Source organism: Zerene cesonia, unplaced genomic scaffold, assembly GCF_012273895.1.
Source record: "Zerene cesonia ecotype Mississippi unplaced genomic scaffold, Zerene_cesonia_1.1 Zces_u001, whole genome shotgun sequence".
In the NCBI taxonomy this organism is placed as follows: Eukaryota; Metazoa; Arthropoda; class Insecta; order Lepidoptera; family Pieridae; genus Zerene; species Zerene cesonia.
The window spans coordinates 183,428-204,792 of record NW_024045131.1 but is presented as its reverse complement, the minus strand read 5'-3'; the positions used below and the strand labels follow the sequence as shown (position 1 = coordinate 204,792).

General features: G+C 38.0%; 2 protein-coding genes across 2 annotated transcripts in view; one reads left to right on the top strand and one right to left on the bottom strand.

The window, feature by feature from the left end:
• Positions 1–1,719: 1,719 nt before the first annotated feature.
• On the top strand, positions 1,720–4,572 carry LOC119838230 (zinc finger protein 64-like). The gene is made up of 2 exons (XM_038364082.1): positions 1,720–1,732; positions 2,092–4,572. The coding sequence occupies exon 2, from the start codon at positions 2,279–2,281 to the stop codon at positions 3,539–3,541; it is 1,263 nt and encodes a 420-aa protein (XP_038220010.1). The 5' UTR covers positions 1,720–1,732; positions 2,092–2,278; the 3' UTR covers positions 3,542–4,572.
• Positions 4,573–6,114: 1,542 nt separating this feature from the next.
• LOC119838206 (choline/ethanolamine kinase-like) overlaps positions 6,115–21,365 on the bottom strand; it is a 21,559-nt gene continuing 6,308 nt past the window's right edge. Inside the window, exons 2-10 of the mRNA XM_038364053.1 lie at positions 18,742–18,863; positions 13,390–13,549; positions 12,747–12,899; positions 11,721–11,906; positions 11,267–11,396; positions 10,700–10,974; positions 9,990–10,070; positions 9,135–9,311; positions 6,115–8,830 (exon numbers count right to left, since the gene is read on the bottom strand). Coding sequence (XP_038219981.1) covers positions 8,720–8,830; positions 9,135–9,311; positions 9,990–10,070; positions 10,700–10,974; positions 11,267–11,396; positions 11,721–11,906; positions 12,747–12,899; positions 13,390–13,549; positions 18,742–18,863 — 1,395 coding nt within the window. The 3' untranslated portion in view covers positions 6,115–8,719. The remainder of the gene's footprint in view (positions 8,831–9,134; positions 9,312–9,989; positions 10,071–10,699; positions 10,975–11,266; positions 11,397–11,720; positions 11,907–12,746; positions 12,900–13,389; positions 13,550–18,741; positions 18,864–21,365) is intronic.

Here is a 21,365-nt window from a genome sequence, read left to right as displayed (position 1 = left end):
TAGATTGTACTATTGTGTTGATTATGAGCAAAAAACTACAAGAAAGCAATGTTTTTCTTTCTATTTACCTACCAAATTTTTTTGACATTTGCAAAGGTGTGTTCCAATTTCAGATAAATTGTCTCATTCAGTTAAAAATAAAAATGTGTTAAAATTAAATTTATTCTCAATATCACAAAAAACAAAACTAGATTAAATTTATTCTCAATATCACAAAAAACATTTATGTTGCTTCGTATTGACTTTTTTTTAACATAGTCACAAATAATCAGACATAAAAATAAACATTTGTGGCCTTAACAGGAGTTCATCGTATTGAACGCAACATAGCCATGATTGATTTTTTTCAATAAATTCCTCGGAATTTGAGTAGGTATCTACATTACCTACTTTTATATTTTTGTTTTGTAAATAACCTATAGATGAAGCTATATAATATACGTGGTTATATCTCCACCGTCTGCCAACGAATTAGGAAACCAAAAAGTACCTTGAAACGTTTCAGTTGATAGGTACATATTTACGATAAAATTATTTAGTTTACGCCGCCTATAAACAGGTAACTACATAAAGATTATTGTGGTATTCAAAATTTGGATTTAGCAAGCTCATTAGATATAACAATACAGTTAAAATTGTCCTTTACTACGCTACAGGCCTAGAAATTAATTGAAATAATAAAGCAAGCCTTTTAGTAAATATTTTACAAAGGAATGGATATTTACAAACCGAAATTTGTCTTCACTATCCTTGCTGTCCACGGGATTATATAGAATAAATACACGTAAAAATATACAACAACAATTCTTGCTTATCTAGATTACTAAACTGTTTTTATCACTCTTGTATTTTGCTATAAAACAAAGTTATATCTGCAGTTATGGGTAACAACCTATTGGTGATTTCTTCCATAACTTTTTCAATACATAAACATACTTTTCAGAGCTTTCTATCAACAATAATGCAGTGATTCACATTGAATAATACTATACTCATAATATCACAGCACTCTTCTACATAAACACTTCTCTAGTTTAGTTTTTCCTTCAAATTTAATTTCATGTATTATATCCCATCTAACTATGTATGTATGTATTTTCTGTATGCTCTATTTCTTAAGTTCTCTTCTGCATAGAGATTGCTGATAAACAATCAGGTTGCCTGGTGTACTATATTAATAACTTTATTGCATATTTACAACATTTTAAATTTTTTTAATTACCAATAATATCTGTCCTACGCACTAAATGAAATTCTATTGTGTTGCAGGTGCTAAAAGCTAAAACAATTTTGTTCATATTAAGAACAAAATGTCATATTGCATTTTAGCTTTGAATTCTATGTTTCTCTATGTGCTATTGTAAAAAAAATTAAATTTTCCATGTATTTGTAAATTACATTATAAAAGTCAATTGCTATTTATAATGTGTTTATAATATAAATAATATTCAAATAGAGTACTAAAAAACGTTATGACCAATGTATATCATATTGTATGTTTATAACGTCAACAATATTACATTCATGTCTTTTAGCATTGGTCTATTCTCAATAAATTTCATTTACTATTCCAGAAAATGTCGGACTCGGACGACAGAAGTAACCTGATAACAAGTGAGCCGGATGAGAATGAGGTCACCAACATGTTTGCCAGTGTGTGGGTGAAGGTGGAGGTGGGGGAGGTGGAGGGATCGCAGAACTCCAGTAGTGAGTCCACTGAGGAGCCTCTAGTGTGAGTCTGCAACTGCTTATGAATTAATCACAATATAGTATAAAGCAAAGTTGCACTATTCATAGTATTGAATGGATTTTGTTTACTCTTCAGCAAGAAATTGAATTATCATTAAGCTAAGCCTCCTAAGAGTGTGTGAATGGTAAGGCTTCAATCAAATTTTAGCTGAAGAATATTTAAAATCTTTTGTTTAGTAACACTTGCTCTCTTTGTTATCAATTCCTAGTGCTATAAGATTTAAACTATAATACTTCAATATCTGTTCATGTCTTGTCTTACCATAATTATACTAAGCACACTTTTGATTCTAATATATAACTCAAAATAAATTAATATGTAATACAACATTTTGTTTTCAGTAAGGTTAAAAAGCGTACAAAAAAGAGTAAAAGACAATTATTGTCGTGCGAGGAATGTGACTACACGACGCAATATAAAAACTGCTTGAAATTCCATATAATCAGTCACAGAGACGCAAACCCGCTGAGCTGCGACCTCTGCGGCTACACGACCAAGTACCCCACAGCGCTTAACCGACATCGCAAAATGCGGCACCAGCTGACCGCCGAAGAGAAACGCGCCATAGCCAAGTACAAATGCGACTTCGAAAACTGTGAATATGTGACTTTCTACCGATGGAATTTGAACGCGCATAAGCGTAAGCACAAGCTGGAGAAGCAGCACAAGTGCCCGAAGTGCGACTATCAGACGGCCTACCGACACAACTTCATCAAGCACGGCAAAATCCACAACGAAGGGGTTTACTTTAAGTGCGATAAGTGCCCATTCGTGACCAAGTTCGAGGGACACATAAGCAGACACCTGGCGAAGATACACAACGAGATATCGGAGGGCGCAAACAAATGCGACCTGTGCGATTTCTCAACGAAAATCAGGTGGCGGCTGAACACGCACAAGCAGCGCAGCTTGCAGAAGAGCGTGATCAAGTGCGACTACTGCGACTTCGAGACTATGTACATGTGCGAGTCGAAGAAGCACAGACAGCGGCACTTCGGCGAGATCTACAGGAACAAGTCGCTGCAGACCGAGCAGGAGACGCCCAAAGCCCCGCCGCACACCGAAATCGACCACGAAATCCCCTACCAAGAGGAGCACGAAAGCTCGAAGGACCAATATCTAATAGACCCCAACTGCCTCGACTGGAACAGCATCCAAGTGCTCGAGTCGGACGACAAGGAGCGGCCGTTCATGTGCCTAATGTGCAACTACACGTCCAAGTTCAAGGCGGCGGTCCAGCGCCACTTCCAGCGGCACCACACCGGCAGCCAGAACCGCCCCTACAAGTGCTGCAACTGCGACTTCTCCACCAAAACGAAGGACCAAATCGCGCTCCACAACAAGAGGAGCAAGTCGGACCGAGTGCTGACGTGCGCCGCCTGCGATTTCGCGACCTACTTCAAGTGCCAGCACGCGATGCACCAGAAGTGCCACTACACGTTCAAGTGCTCCATGTGCACGTACTCGTGCAAGCAGAAGTACGACCTGCAGAAGCACTACTCGGTCATGCACATGGGGAAGGGTCTCAAATGCAGCTACTGCGATTACAAAGCGGCCAGGAAGGAGAGCTTGCTGTGCCACGAGGCGATACACACGGGGAACAAGCCGTTCAAATGTTCGTACTGCAAGTACATGTCGGTACGGCGCTCGCTGCTCGACATACACGTGAAGAGGTACCACAGTGAAATTAAAACGGATGTGACGATCGTGAGTGATGATAAAATTGAATCGTTAAAAGTTCCTCTGCCAATGTTACTGGATACAATTAAAATGAGTGAGCACTTGCAGTGATAGCGAGTGGGGTGTAGTTAGAATTGTGAATATTATAACTGCGTTAGTTATTATGATGTGGATACAAAGTGCTAGAAGATATATTGTAAAGTTTCAAACTTAATCTAACTTACAGGATAAGTGTGGCGGCATGAAGAGATACTGCTCTCTAATTGAAATAAATCCACTGATAATTATCATAATCAATCAAATTATGCTAATGAATGTTGATTGATTGTGATGAGATGTGAAAATATTGCATATTCCACTGCAGCTCTTACTCCTTTTTAACACTTAGTCAAATTAACCCTCAAAATTGATATTTTAATTTAAAAATTTATTTTTTATTGCAATTAATTCTTAGATTAAATCAATTGAAGTTTGTTGTTTTGCTTTTTGATCAAGTAACAATGTTAGGTATGCAAAATTGAAAGTAGGAAGAGGAAAGAGAAACCTACATAATTTTAGAATAAGCTGACAGTGAGTGATACAATGTACATATGTTTCGGTAAATAGACGGTAAAGAAGCGGTAAAGGAAGAGTGTGAAACGCCAAATTAGCATTTCATACTCTTTCTTCATCTCTATATTAATATAAATTTATTTTTTATCCTTAAAAATTGGAAATATAAAGTCTAGAAATGTTCTTTTTTTTTAATATTACTCTTGGTCTATTGTTGTCTTTCTATTTAAATTTGTCATACAATGTCCAATTATTAGTTATCATTCTTGTTAAAGGGGCCTGTGCGAGCTAAAACAGTGTTCTATAATGCCATGAAGCATATTGAGAACCAATGCATTAATAAAACAGATAATTGATACTTTAGAATATATGCACATTCAATAGTGTTTTGGAAATATAATGCTTCATTTGTTACGATACAAAAAAGTGACCAAGACCCTCAATAAGATGTGTGCGTGCGGCCCTGTGTGCCGACAGAGCCGGCCGAGGCCGCTGATTAGTTGATTCCATGTGTGCGTGCGTCACTTAAGCTCTTGTAGCCCCCTTAAACATGTTATTTGTTGCCATGTTACATTTTTAATTAATGTAAATAATATAGTACATAATATTGTTTTATGTAAATAATAAACTTTTACTTAATAAATCGGGTTATTTTTACTGTACACCCATTGACTGTCAAGTGTTATTTGTTGGAATCAATATTTTTCTTATCTGCCTTCCTGAATAATTAAAAAAAATACACGTATTATAATTAATACGTGTATTTTTTTAATTCTAGGTCTTTAGTTGGTTTATTCCCGTCTAAACTCAGGAAGACTTACAGGTGCTATTATTTTTAACAAAAACACCCAACGCGAAGTTACCCAAGATATAGGTAACAAATCATTAGATCCCCCCGACGCCGTTTCATAGGTGATTTGACTGGTTTTTAGGCAATTCGTGTAGTTTCACCGAGACAATTCTGGGAACCATTGATAGGCTGTTATCGCTAGAAAAGTATCAGATTGCCTTATTTTATCTTGAAAAACATTATGATATTGTGCTGAACCCATAGCAGCAGTTGGAAAAATGGTATCGAGGTTGACTAACAACTTGACATCTCAAATATTATATTTGTTGACCTCATACAAAATAATTAAGTTTTTTAATTTATGCAGTTTCAGTGACTGGGTAGCATTAAATACATGACCGTAATCTTTTATTTTTGAATATATAAAGTATAATATATTATTCGACTAGACAATATAAATAAAACATCATTAATTTAAAACAATTTATTAAATTCCATAACTTATACAAAAGTCGCATCTCACATAATTATCACAAACGTAAGTACTCTGTAGTCTGTACAGCGATCACTTCCCGCCACGATATTTATAACTTACTCATAAAATAAAAAAAAGGTTTTTTTAAGTAAATTATAGAACGCTTTAAAGAAAATATATATCCAGCAAATATCAAAATCAAATCAAGAGACAGACAATTACACCCAACTCAATAAAAATGTAGGTTTTTGGTTGAAATTAAATATAAATAATCAAAGTACAAAATATCGGTTTCATATATTTAAAAAAAACATGATTAAATTGTTACAGTTATGTACATGAAGTCTATCCGCCATTTAATGTTATTAATATTTTTGATTTTTAAATAACTATTATTTGGCTCAAACAGTTTACATTTTTTATTCAATAAACAATCTACAACTTTTGAAACACAATTTCCACGAAAATCCATGATAGAGTATTGTGACTAAGCTTAAAAATATATAGGAATTTTTTCATTAATGATAAAACTACCTTAGGGTTGACACTAGTGAACAAAAAAATCATTATAAATACACAATAAATATTAATACAATTTAATATAAAATATCATATATCTCATACATTTTAAATGTAAACAAAAAACATATAATAATCACGAAAAATCTATAAATTGACAACCCTCTTTGGAAAACCAACACCATTTTAAAATAAATAGCTGCTTCTAAATAAGTACTAATGACTAAATGCGGACGCAAATTTTAATAAAAATAAAGGTTTCATTGTCAAATACAAAAAAAAAAAAATATATATATATATATATATATATATATATCAAGAACTGAAACAAAAAATTTTCTGTATTTAATTTGTCAATAAAAACTTTCACGATTCAATTTCCAATGAATAGGGTATTGTATGTTTAGATTTATCGTCTCTTATTCTATTGTGATGTGGGCGCCAATAATTTCAAATTGTTCACACGACATGACGGGTACGAGCGAGATAGCACGTTAATTTGTTATGTTGTGCAAGCGAGACGAATGCAAGCGGCCGAAAACTAACATTTTGGCGCTAATCTAGGTTTGTAATTATTGGAATCTTACAATCGATTATAATAATAATAATTGAAGCTAATTTAAATAATGGCTAATTCCCAAAAATGTTATATGTTGTACCTTTCATAGTCTATTTTCTGAAGTAGAATGCTATCTTTAGAGTAAATTAAAAAAAAAATATACAAAATAATAAAAAAAGCGAAACCTACAATTACTATATAGTAAATACCTATTTTCACTCGATTTTTGGCAAACATTTCATTTACAATAAATCATCGAGATTACACCACAAATAAAATTTGCGAACGCTATTCGAGGTTAGAAATAACTAGGAGAAAATCGTAGACATTATTATTCGTTAGGGTTTTCTATAGTGAAGAGCGAGCAGCGCCATCTAGTATTGTATTGAGCATAGTTGAGTGCATAGTCGGGACACTGGAAGTCATATAATATAATATATTATATTACGAATATACAGATTTGTCACAAATTCACCCACGTGGTAGTTTTACAGGTTCTTTTGATTACATCGAAATTCAAAATTTGAACAAATCGCTTTTAAATCACTTGAATAATTTAAAAATTATCCTCCCAACAGGGCGATGCATCGTCATACATATTGTACTACGGGAAATCTAAATATATAAAACTCAAAGGCGACTGACTGACAAAGTGATCTATCAACGCACAGCCCAAACCACTGGACCTGGATCGGGCTGAAATTTGGGATGCAGATAGATGTTGTGACGTAGGCATCCGCTAAGAAAGGATTTTGAAAATTCTCCCTCCAAGGAGGTAAAATAAGGGACAAAAGTCAGTACTACGATCATTTATGTTGTCCACGCGTGCGAAGCTGCGGGCAACAGCTAGTCGTAAAAAAGTGATACGAAAAATTTGTCTATCCCCGTATTTAGTTCCATCTAACTATTTTACGTCGTCTAACATTAATTCCACCCAAAGGCACTCATTTCTCTCCCGCATATCGAATGAATCAAAAAGCCGAATACCAAAATAGCTCCATCCCGCTCTGACCGTGGCGCCGTTACGCAGGCGAGAGCGAGACGGCGAATAGGCGATCACAAGGAATGTTTGTGCGAATACTGAATTAGCGAGTTTTTAGCGCGAGTTCTCTCACTTGACTCGATTGTCACTTTTTTACATTATTTATTCGATATTACTACATACGCGAGCCTAATATAATTATATTTGAAAATAAAGAGTCTTCCATATTGGTCACATGTGTCAATGATCATTTAAAATGTCGATTCAATTTAAAGTTACACGAAAAACAAAGATGGCGGAGTCGAGTCGCAGTCGACGTCACACTGCAGTCGAATAATTAATTATATGTACATGTGTTATATCACATAACGACTTACATATTTTTACTATATACAATATATTCATTTCTCTTCCCGTTGGAGAGATATCTAGCCGTCTCTGTCTACTTCGCTACGTTAGAGAGAGACGAATGTACAAAATTACGAAACGCTGCGATGTGCCGTCCTTGTCCATCGTATCGAGTTAGACAGAGATAGCTGTAAGGCGATTGACTTACTACAAATCTATTTGAACAAACAGTACGAGGAAGTTAATATTTTTGTGTTTTTTTTATTTTATTTTATTTTGTATACAGATGTGTGACTAATCATTTACGTATTACAATTTAACAAATAATGTAGATTTTTTTAATAGTCCATAATTTATTTACAAAATGAATACAACTCATTTAACCGTTTATTAAGCTTTGTTATAAACGGCCTTATATAATAAAAATAATTTTCCTCATATTTTTGTAGAAATCATAACTAATAAATAATTTTTTTTACAATAATATTAATAAGAACTGCTGTTGTATAAGTACATACAATATTCAATTCTCGAGAGCAACACATAAAGCTCATAGTTCACTACACGTTATTGCTTGACTTGGCATCAGAAAATACTTCGAAAAATTATTATTTCATTATTTTTAAATGCCAATAGCTGTATCCACAGCATTCACAATTGCACAAACATTTTTGAAATAAAACACATTGCAATAGTTTAATAATTAATACTGAAACCAAAAACAGTTTTTATCATATCTAAATAACGATATTTTTGGTAATATTTTAGGTATACCGAGGAACAGACAGATATCGCAGATTTCTGTACACAGTTGAGGCGAGAATATTTATAAGAAGTCGACGGCGCGGCGCCACCGCACAGTGGCGTATGATACAGCACAGTGGCGGCCCGTACGCTGCAGTACGTTTAACAGTCCATTACAGTACTCGATGACACAGTGCAGTACGCTAAGCTGGCGTACCGGGCAGTGCAGTACACCACAGCGTACGATACAGTACACCGTAGAGTGCAGTGCACTACACACTGCGGTGCAGTGCAGTGCGCGCTCAGTCGCGGGCGGCGCCTCAAATGTCGACCTCGCAGATCTTCCTCTTCTGCGGGAACCCGTACTTCTCCTTCTTGATCAGCTCCTGCTTCAGCCGCAGGTACGTCTCCAGCCGGGACAGGCCGTACTCCTGGTAACGTTCATATTAATCCATTAACTATTCACTAATATTATTTAAAAAAAAAATGAAAAATTTTGTTCGGTTGAACGCGCTCAGGAACTACTAAAATATAAAATGGACACAATTGGAAACATCAACTACAGAGTTTGTTGCCGGCTTTCCTCTGTAGAAAGCTTTCCGAACCGGTGGTAAATGTTAAAACTGTGTAGTGACGATTTAAAAGTGCTTCTATAACAAGTCTTATATAATAAATAATAGTTTTGATGCATCAACATCAAAACAACCCAAAACACCGAATCTTTATCTCGCTCACCCAGTAGCCGAAGGGTATCTGGCTCTTGCTGGCGTTCACGATGGACCACAGGCTCCAGAACAGGTGGCTGGCGAGCGCGAACGCGTCGATCTCGTCCAGCAGCCGGTTGATCTCGTCGATGCTCTCCGCCGCGTCCGGCTCGCCCGCGTGCTTCAGGTATTCCTTGATGAAGATCTCCTGCGGTCGCCATGGCAACGCGTCAAAACACTACTCAGCCGACACCTCACACTACATCGCGTACCGGGTGGTGCCCTGACTCTGCGCTCATCATAGCAACGTAGCAACTAAAATATGGGAGTCGGGCACAATTCTACACGAATTAGACCAGCTCCCACAGGGGAAATACCACGCCACGACAGAAGATCAAATAATGAAATAGTAGAATGCTACTGTATTTCGTACACAGGGTGGGGGAGTGAGACGCCCTCTTCCCTTATCCTCACCCTTCCCAGTCCATTCCTTAATTCAATCATCAGTCCTTTCCTTATACTTGACCCCTTAAAAGCGGGCAGCACATCCGCAAAGGCACTAGCACTGCTCTGTCCACGGGCGGTGGTGATAGCTTACCATCAGGCGAACCGCCAGCTCAGTTGCCCGCTTTTACATTAAATTACAGAAAAAAGAACACGCATTGCTTTTATAAAGACTTGAAAGGGCCCCCGTGTGTGTCACACTCTCACTAAGAAAGCAACGTGTTTCAGAAGATCGTCGTTTTATTGTATTGAGTTTCAAAAGATTATAAGGAATGTTGTGAAGAGAGTTATTATAAAACAAAATTTCCATTTAAAATTACCATGTACTTTGGATGTTAAAATTACGTAGGTACGAAATCTATTAAATAGAGTATAAATTAACCTTCTGCTCGAGCGTGGGCGCGTTCTCGTAGTTCTCGTAGTAGAACGGATGTTCCGGGTTCGTGTAGTCGTAGCACCACTCCTGCACAACCAGAGGCGTTCAGTACTACCGCGTCAAGTGTGCTCTAGTGTGTGTATACTTTAGTGTAGTGTAGTGTACTCTAGTGCAGTGCAGTGGAGTGTAGTGTGATGAAGTACAATGAAGTATAGTGTAGTGTAAGTTTGTATAGTGTGGGGTATTTACTGTACCCATTTCAATTTTATCTTGTAAGAATATGTCAATTTAAAGAAAAGCCTCTGTAGCGTAAGCACTGTTTTTATGTACTAATAAAAATTAACTTACTGGACAAATAAAGTAATTTCGTTTCACTTCATAGTTTCATTTCAATTTCAATTCATTTCATGGATATTAAAAAAAGATTATGGATACTTTTTAATTTAAATCAATTTTTATTCTACATTTAAAATAAGATTCGAAAAACACTAACTTTGAAAGCAAGTTTTTTTGTACAATATCGGGTAGCTTTATTCAAGGATAACAATAACGATTAATTAATTATTGATAGTGTCAATAATTAATTAGTCGTTAACTACTTATGCTAAGTGTAATAGATTTTGAGCTTTAAATTAATTGTAATAAGGTGTTACTAAAATTTTCGACCATTCAAAAAAAAAATGGAATGTATGAGAGAACGGCTCGAGGCGGCTCACCTGCAGGTGGTTGGCGATGTCGAACGCCCGGTAGTTGTATGCGCAGTACTCGAAGTCGATGAGCACGAGCCGCGGCTCGCCCAGCTCGGCGGACGACAGCGAGGCCGAGTCCGCCTCCTTGTACGCGTACTCGCCCCCCTCCACACCCTCCACCCCCTCGCCCTCCGACCCCGCCCCCACGACCCCCGCGACCGCCGCGGCCTCCGCCCCGGACCCCTCCATGCCGGAGCCCTCGCCGCCCGTCTCCACTTCGTCCTCCAGTATCAAGATGTTACCTGTAAATTGCGGTAGATGACATGGTATGACATTTTGATAACTTTGATAGCAGCTGTTCTATGAAGACAAGATGGCTCAATAACAAAAAAAAAACAGCAAAGCCCTTTTATACAAAATCAGTTGAATGAATAAATGTTTGAAATTTGAGATCAGTTCAATTAATGTTTGCACGTATCGTCTGCAAGCGCAGTGTGCGGGTGTGTGCGTGTGCGTGCGTGTGCGTGTGCGTGTGCGTGCGCGCGTGTGCGCGCGTGTGCGTGCGTGTGTGCGCGTGTGCGCGGCGGCACTCACCCTCCTGCATGTCGTTGTGGCAGAAGACGACGGGCGAGTAGAGCGCGGCGGTGAGCCGCTTGAGCCACTCGATCTCCGCCTCCCACTCCACCGCGCGCAGCCGCTCCGCCACGCGCCGCTCCTCCGCGCGCTGCAACACCGCGCGACCTCTACACACAGCTCTACACACAGCTCTACACACAGCTCTACTCGACCTCTACACCTATCTCTATACTACGCTCAACAAACAGCTATTGACTGCGCTCTACACTAAGCTATATTCGAACTCTACACGGCTCTATACTATCTGTCGACTAATTTTAAAATGGATCATACGATAACATTTGCATATGATAATGCTTGATCTATGCTATACCTATCATTATGAGATGTGGATCACAATAAATCTATTTGAATAAGAGAGAAACAACCGTCGGCCTCGTTGGCGGTTAGCGGTTGGCGGTTGGCGACTCACCATGTTGGCGGGCAGCGCCGCGAGCCGCTCCTCCTTGACGGTGCGCAGCCACTTGGCCATGGTCTTCCACAGCCAGTTGGGCTCCTTGGACAGCGGCACGTCCATCGAGTGTATGGCGGCCATCTTCTCCGCTATCTTCATGGACAGCGCCGGCTCGGACAGCTCCTTCGTGAGCAGCGCCCGCGCCTGCAGCACGCGCCAAAGAGGATACTCAAACAGACGGCAACAAACATTTCTTTCGAATTTGGATCCCTATACCTCAACTGTTTAGCAAATAAAACGTACTCGGAATCTCTAGGTGATTTAAAGAAAATAATTAAATAACTTTTTCAAGAAGATGTTACTTATTAGAACCTAATATTGGTCTATCATATAACATTTTGTCAAAATCTACGCAGTGATTAATACACGACTGAGGCACATAAAAATATAATAGTTACATCTAGTTCCAATAAGGGAAAACGTTCGTTTTAGCGGTAACATAAAGATTTACAAACATAACACATTTATTGACGTGACAACGTCTTAAATTAGGTTGCGGCTCGGAGGCACTTATGAAAAAGTGTAACGCCCGGTAACGTTATGATGAGTCACCGAACTATGATCGGTCCGCCGCGCGCGCACCACTAGAGAATTAGGCGCATTGAATCGGCGCGTGCTTGTGTCTCTGTCTCTGTCTTTTTAGTAAACAAAATATATTTTCTATAGTTAAAATTTGTGCAATTCTTATTTTCATTCAATTCCTTGTTCCTATTGTGCAATTTAATAATATTCATATCAATAAATATTCTACCGAGAAAAAGACGTTGTCACGTAAAATCTTCGCCCGTAAAACCGACTTTACAGGCAACCATTTTTTTATATATTAATATAATTATGAAAATATTAATTTCTACTGAAATAACAGTATGGTATGAGGGATGAGAGATACAGAGAGTACACACAGCAAACATGTTGTTCCGATACATAGCGGGAGGGCGAGCGAGGGAGAGGGAGGGGGAGGGGGGAATGCAAGGGCATACGTACCGGTATGTACTCCTCGATGCGGCCGCCCGAGAAGACGCCGTGCAGCTTGGGCCCGAGGCGGCGCTCCGACAGCAGCGTGAAGATGACCGACTCCGTCACGATCGCGTCCATCGCGCGCTCGCCGTGCACCTGCCCGTAGATGCGCAGCAGCACCTGCGCCCAGGCGGACTTTACACTTGCCACCCCTAGCACTTGCCGCCCACCGATGTGGCTCGTAGTGCCAGGTGTACGCGATTGCGAAAATATACTTCACGCCAAAAAGGACAAGTGTGGGCCACATTTAACTACGTATCGTTTTGGCATATAAAAACTAGTCACCCGCGTAGGCAAAAAAATTGCAATGGTACGACTTTTTACTCTCTATTTTATCCCCTTGGGGATGGAATCTATTCAAAACCTTATTAGCGCATGCCTACTACATATTGGCTATCTGCATGCCAAATTTGAACCCGATCGGTGCAGTAGTTTGGGCTGTGCGTTGACAGATCAGTCAGTCAGTCAGTCTTAAGATATTTGTAAGTTAATTTGCATGACATCAGAAGGACACGGATGTTCTGGTGAGAAATGTCCCTCTTAACTTCACAGACCCCGGTATAATATTACAGTATACACACACATACACACAGATATAACAAGCCTATACCTTCTTCGGCTCATCGAGCGAGAAAGAGTGCGCGCTGAGCATCTGCTTCTTGAGCTTGAGGTCCTGGTCGGCGTCCGGCGAGCTCTCGCGCCGGAAGCCGCCCAGCTTGGCCGGCTCCGAGGGAAGCGCCACGTAGTACAGGAAGTTGGACAGCCCGCCGCTGCAAGAATATGACGAATAGTAAAAATGTGCATAAAATTGACACTTCACTGCATGTTGTCTCTCATATGGCCTCCGGCTCCCCCACTCACAGAACGAGACATAGCAGTATGCTATGTCTCCCCGGCTTCTGTGGGGGTGTGGTACTTGTCCGATGTAAGCTGGCCACTAGCTGACCACTAAAATTCTACTCCTTATTGAGGTACCTAGGGGTAAATTCTTCCATAATATTTACATTTAAGACTTGAAGCAGATTCGTTACATTCAAGTTCGCTAGACAATGTTGGAGTAATTCTTTCCAATTCAGGGTTTTTTTTCCACTTACAATACAAAAGAACTAGCTAGCACTGATACAGATAGATGCTTCCAGGAAAAAAACGCGTCACGACTAGCTACACCATTCACATTCTATTGTGCTATCGCAAAAAGCACATCGGTAGATTTTGTATACAAACCCTCGACAATTAAGTACAGTGGCGTGTTCCAAAGGACACGAAAGTAAAGACACAAAAAATGAACAATTGTATGAAAAGTAGAAAAACGCGATAGCGAAGGTGAGGTGACGTCAGAGCGTCAGAAATAAGGCCATTACTATGCGGAGACTTCCAATGGGGACAATCTACAATGATCTATTTAAATTAATTAAGCTACAAAGGAAAAATATAATACAGCTATATATAATTCTACGGTTTGTGATGTTTTATATTGTCTCATATAATATAAATATATTTGAATTATTCTCCAACGTTCTATTCCATACAGTAATTTTCCTCTAGCATCGAGTATTTTTATTAATTATCAATAAAAAAAAAACTAAACTGCTATTAATAAAAGAGTTTTATCAAAATTGGTTCACCCAATCGAAAGTTATGAGGTAACACAACAAAAAAATATACATTCTTATTGATAAATTCATCCTTTTTTTAAAGTCGGTTAAAAATTAGACACATCTTGATATCATTAACTAAGTTACTATAGCAGTCATCGACAACTGATTCCATTAATGAATCATAATTCATATAATACAATTAGAAATATTAGAGATTTCAATCAAAGAGACGACTTTAACGAGATGCAAACAAACACAATAGCTGATTGCAAGCGAGATACATCATTCGTGAAGTTCACAAAGTATCGAGCTACTCTTTGTATAGTCTTTATAAGATGTAATCAAGCTAACCATAAAACTTTGTGACGAACTGACAGCGGTTGGAGTTGCCAACCAGAGGGAAATATCACACAATGTTTACAAGGCCAACTTACAGGTAGATAGTATTATAATAACAATGAATGCAGTAAAAGAAACACGATTTACTTATAGAATCGACTATATAGCCTCACTTGCGTGATCCTTGTACGGAGTATAGAAAAATATCATTTAGTAGAACTCTTGGATAAATCCCATTAATATAAGGAATCTTTATATTGCATGTTTACTTATCTTTCACGCGAAAATAAGTCAGATTTTGTTGATAATTCAGCGCGGTCTTAATGAATGGTACGGTATAAGCTTTCATCCCCTATTTTATACCCTTGGGGTAGAATTTGTCAAAATCCTTTCTTAGCGTATGTCATAATATCAGTCTGCTTGGTAAATTTCAGCCCGATCCATTTAGTGGTTTGGGCTGTGCGTTTATAGAACACTATGTCAGTGTGGTCATGGGATAACATCTTACTGCAGTAATAAGTGCAAAAAAAAAAATCGATCAAACGTGCGAGAACCCTAAATGCCCTATTGCTAAATCCGTTCTTAGGGACCGTCATCTAATTAATTATTAACTACCTTTAATTGCCAAAATTCCAGTTTGTGACACCAAAAATGAAGGACGCCTTTAACGCAGCCCCATTGTAAAATCCGTTCTTAGTGCGCGTCTATTAACCACAAAGTAACTAACGGCCTACCAAATTACACCTTTTTCCGTTCAGCCATTTTTTAAATTTCGTGATGAGTGTGTGACCTTTCGCATTTATATATACGAGTATAGAGATATAGATTATACCAAAGGCATTTACCTTCTAAGCAGGACTGCAACAAAGTAAACAATTGTCAAGCGCCGGCCATTCGCGTATCTGTTTTCTGATATCAGTCGCAGCTCCATTGAGGAACCACAATCAGACGTATGTAGGCCATCGGAAAACTACACTCGATAGCGAGTAGCCGAATACCTTTTCTGCTTGACCTTTGATAATTATCGATTAAATACGTAACTACTAAATAAATAAATATTGTTTTGGAAGGGAACAACATGGTCCCAGAGCAAACGGAGTGGTTATAAGAGCCCGAGAGAGCTTACGATTTGTGAGAAGATTCATAAAAGGGGGTTGTTTTGTTTATACTAATAATAATCACACTACATATATAATCATACTATCATACTTATATTATAAATGTGAAAGTTTATTTGTTTGGATGTTTGTCCGTCAATCATGCTTAAACTACTGAATGGATTTTGATGAACTATATAAAATTTCAAGACAATTCACAGACAAGGTATGATCTGACTTGGATGATAGGATACATTTAATCCCGATTAAAGGCTCCCTTGGGATAAAATAGGAATCAGGGCGGCAGGGCCGGGGAGAGCGCTTAGTTAATAATAAATTCTTTATTGTACACCACATTGATATACCAGAGGCTATATATTTCAAGTAAAGTGGGCTAATCAGATAAAGAACATATAAACCTTAGGCTTTACCAGAGGGTATGTATAGCCTATAGCACCGAGGGACCACAGACTTTTTACTTTTAAATTCCGCGTACACATGCCGATAATTATAATTTGTAACGAGTTGCAATAGTGTGAGTAGCAAATAAACTCTGTAAGTACAAAATGTTTTATGTTTTCTACATTTTTAAAGAAAACATTGCATTCAATTTGTAATAAGAACGTTAAGGTCACTCACTATCTGTTTATATATTTGTTTATGTATATAAATACATAAACAAATATATAAGAATTCAGAGAGAGGACCTTGAAACGACGTCGGAAATAAACACAAAACATCGGAAATGGAAAACCACCACTAAAATTGCGTTTCGGTTTATGTTCGATGCTTATCATACTGGTTTTCAACAACGACAAAAACGACATTACGGTTCGGGCGAATCGCAATTATCGTAATATGCGTAGTTACGTTATATTCCTTTTAATATATAAACCTGTTTGTGAACGGTGACCAGAGACATATATTATTTGACTGTAAAAGATAATAAAATAAATAATTATTATATTTTATTTTTACACAGGTGAAAAGCGAGTTTAATAAGCACTTTGAGTATCCATTCACCGAGAGTTCGATATAACGTAGGTATACAATAGCAAAAAGAACAAAAAAGTATTAGAAAAATGCGACAATTGCGACGTTTCTGCATCTGATTCGCACTGTGGTCATAAAAAACGTAAACACAGAGTGTCCTTGGCAGCCGGAGAGGCGTGCGGCGCAAACTGATACGCGGCACTCGTCCGCTTCAAGTATCTGTCGTCAGAAAACAGCGACAACAAGTGTACGTCTGAATTTAGTAAGAGAAAAACATATTTTTTTGATTTTCATGTATCGCTGAAAGTGTCCATGTGTGTGTTTGACTAACTGCCATTGCCAATGCACAAAGTGGCCCGTATCCTTTTCCCTATCCTAATCTATTTCAAGAGGCCTAGGGTCTGCAATCGACACCTCAGCGAATGATCACGGGCGGTGGTAGCGCATACCATAAGGCGACCCACCAGCTCCACTGCCGACGATGGCATAAAAAACAAAACAAAAAAACGTTTAAAAGAGATCCCAGTTTTTATATCATTTGATGAATAAAGCCGTATAATAAAAAGTTTTATTTAATTAATGTACGTGTACAGGACAAATAACGAGCTTAAGCTTATTCCACGCCCACCATCCACCCCACACCAATCATACTAGAAAGGCTAAAGGGACCTACACTGTACACACGGGTGTACTTTGAAGAAGAGAAAAAAAGTCTATTAACAATTGTATTCATCAAACCCCCCCCCAACATGCAAGCCGCTCGCCCTCGCCCCGTGAGCGCGCGTCACGAGGAACTGAAACCGATCACCGTATAAGATAATCGCATTTCGCAAAAACCAGCCGACTCCTGATCGATTTTTTCGGTGACAACACTTGCTATTGTTCATTTCACAAAAGGTTCGGGTTTTGCAGCGTTTTGTGGCTGTACAATAACGTGTGACCAGTTATATTTTTAAACTACCTGCGTCCAGGAGTTCCACCCTCGTAAATGACTTTTTTTCTGTAATTTACAACTTTCTTATGGTAATATTGCAAAAAAAGTAACCCAAGTTATTCCTCATTACATTAGCTATCTGTCAGTGAAAGTTCAGACCGTCAAAATCGGTCCAGCCGTTACAGAGATTAGCCGGAATAAGCAGACAGACAGAGAGACAAAAAATTTAAAAATGTTATTTTGGTGTTTGTATATATTATATTATCATACATACGTTACGCATCTAGAGATAATATTGTATAACTTACAAGGAGTCCTAATAATTACACAGAAGCACATCTTTGCCCAGGGAGTACATAATTTTTATTTTATTTTTAAGGTATCTTGGAGACGAAACAGTTTAATATTACCTATGTATTATATTATGTTTTTAAGGACACACAAAACTTATGAGGCATGCTGTTTAGAGAGAATTTATTTCATGCAAAGACAGCAAATCTAAAAATTCACCACAAAAATCGAAAGGACATGGAATGCTCGAAACAATGCAATTAAATCACGAGATCTGATCATAAGTTATCGAACAAGGAAAACATTATCGAACTATACATAATTGTCAATGCAGCTGAGGTCGCGAGCTCTGCGGTCTGGTACGACATTTTATACAACAACCTGTATCCACGCCGAAAAGAAATCGTCATATAAACGCATTGTTCTGGTCTTCATCTTCCCTAAAGCTCTATTTGATAGGTTCATAGTAGCCTATGCCTTTTATACACGCATTAAAATGTTAAATCAATAACTAGTTTTTGCCCGCGCATAAACCTTCCTCTTGAATCACTCTATCTATTAAAAAAAACCCCATTGAATTCTGCTGTGTAGTTTAAAATATCTAAGCATAAATACATAGATAGACGCAGGAAGCGTACCCATACATTTTAAAACGAAACCTAACTAATGCCATCCTACACCTTGTCTCCTTTGTAATTGCGAGAGCTCACCTGATCCGCTTGAAGTCCAGGTCCCGCGGGTCCGTGCTCTTCCAGGCGCCGTGCAGGTAGTTCCTGCAGATTCTGCCAGCCACCTCGCGCATCTCCTCCTCCGTACCGCACATCTGTAGCTTCTGGAAGGGAGACGGACGTGTCACGCGTTGGACAGCGGATTTTTGTATGCAGGGGTCGAGCACACTTGGGCACGAGTTGGACCAGTTCGTACCGGCCAAGTACCACACCCCCACAGAAAACCGGCGTGAAATGGTAGCGTGCTGCTGTGCTTCCCTTTCCTTTCCTTTATTCCCCTAGTCCATCCTTTTTAATCCTTTTACAATGAATAATCGGCAATCATTTCTAGAGGCGTAAGATCTGCAATCGAGCTTACTACTCTCCAAATGTTCGTGGGTGGTAGCGCTTACCATCAGGCGACCCACCACCCTATTGCCGACGATGGCAGAAAAAATAACACATTTCATGTACTGCTGCCCTTACAGTAAGTCTCGTTCATCTTTCTCTTTAGACGTAACAAACGCATAACACATTAAAGGCGATTTAATAAATTTTAAATGTAACCATCTCTTCTTTTGGCACAGAAACCGATATAATTCTTCCGCTTATAATGAAAACTTAACAGTAACCTTAGAATATAAATCCAGAGTATAGTTATGTGTAGATTTATGCTAGAATTTGACTGTTTAGAGTGAAGTGATTACGTAAATGTATCGAATAAATGTGATGTACTTAATACGGTAGGCCCATGCCCCGACCGTGACCTGGCGTGTTAACTGTCTATACAATCCACAGATATAAAATTTCCTACAGTCTTCTTGGGTATTCAGTGCGGCTATCGGTACATATGTACATATGTATATCGGTATGCAGAATATATTCAGGATGAGATATTAAGTACATCAAGTTAAACAAGGCCTGATTATCTATTGGATCTATGTACGCGATAACAAATAGTATCTAGGTATGCGTACCTTTGCTTTGATTTATATGCCCAAATAATAAATGAGAAATATTCCAGACATATGTCAAGGTGCCATCTTGTCTTTAACTGAGCAAATATCAACACTGTAATCTAGATAATTGATAATATAAATACATGCATATCACATTACGTGCTTCAATAAACATCTACTCGTACTAGGAAGAAAAAATTGCTCGTTTTCAGAATACATTTCCAATGCTCACATCGCAATCCAGTTGCTTACTACGAAACCAATCGAATTCCATCAAAAATAAAGCCTATAAATATTTACCGATTCTACTATATACATAACGTTACCCCAATCTAAAATTATCGTTCGTAAATATGTTTACAAGACATACGATAGTATCGCAGCTGCGCTGTCAGCGAATGTTTCGCGAATTAGCGGCATTGCCAAAACTCACGTACACTTTGAAGTTTTACCCAACGTAACCCCCACTTAGATACCGCTCATCTTGGCGCTAATCATTCGGCTATCAAATGTTCATCTGCGATTAGCGAGTTAAGCTTACGTTGTATAATAATGTTATTCTCGGTGATAAGAGAGAGCACGCGCAAGCGAGAGTTCCCTAGATCACTGAGCAACAAACATTTAAAGTATTACTTTATGACATTTAATAATTATGCCACGAGTTATGCTGATAGCAGACCATGTATTTCTTTATTCATTAGAGGACAAGAAAGACACAGTCTTTTTGATAAAAGCTTTAACTTACAGAAATAAAAAGACTAAGAAAAATATGCTTAAAAAATAATGATAAAAAGCAACTGACAACTGTAAAATAAAATGCACCAGGACAACTGTAAAAGAAAACGCAAAAATGGGTAAAACTCTTCGTGTTCTTGTGACTGCTACAACATAGCATATGTTATGTATACGTAGTTCACATTTAATAAATACACTAGCTGTGACCCGCGGTTGAAACCGCGTAAGTCCGTATCCCGTAGGAATATCGGTATAAAAAGTGCCTATGTGTTATTTCAGTTGTCCAGCTATCTACGAAGCAAAATAGTATTATTATTCATCAATAGATGTCAGGAAAAAAAAACACGAATATGACATTTTCTAAAAAAGATTCCTAGCTAGATCGATTTATCGCCCCCGAAACCCCCTATATACTAAATTTCCGAGCCGATTCCGAGATTCCAATTATATATATATACAAGAATTGCTCGTTTAAAGATATAAGATATACATACATGTATACACACCAGCTTGGTTAAGCTATATTAAATGTTTTGATTAAAGAAAACCAAACAATTAAGATAAAAGTTATTACACTGTTTCATATCTCCAATAATAATTCCTCTTAATTGGCATATTAATACGATATCGTATCTTGATTCAAATTGATATTTAATGTAATGATTCGGGAAGTACATGAGGTCGCGCCACATTGGGCAAATGCCATCTAGACATTTTTCTCGAACCGTTTAGACGGAAGAAAATCAACAATTTAAAAAAAACAGCGGTGTTTTAATACGACAGTCGCACTAATATTACAAATAATTTGGTATTTATATTACATTATACATTATTTTATATTATTGTACTAATTTTTAATTTTTAACACGCTTTTATTAGCTTCACTTGTATGTTTGTATGTATGTAACTCACACCCGTTTTTCTCCCACTTCC

Excerpts from the sequence above, each read along its gene's own strand:
- LOC119838230 (XM_038364082.1), top strand. The coding sequence starts at position 2,279 with ATGCGGCACCAGCTGACCGCCGAAGAGAAACGCGCCATAGCCAAGTAC.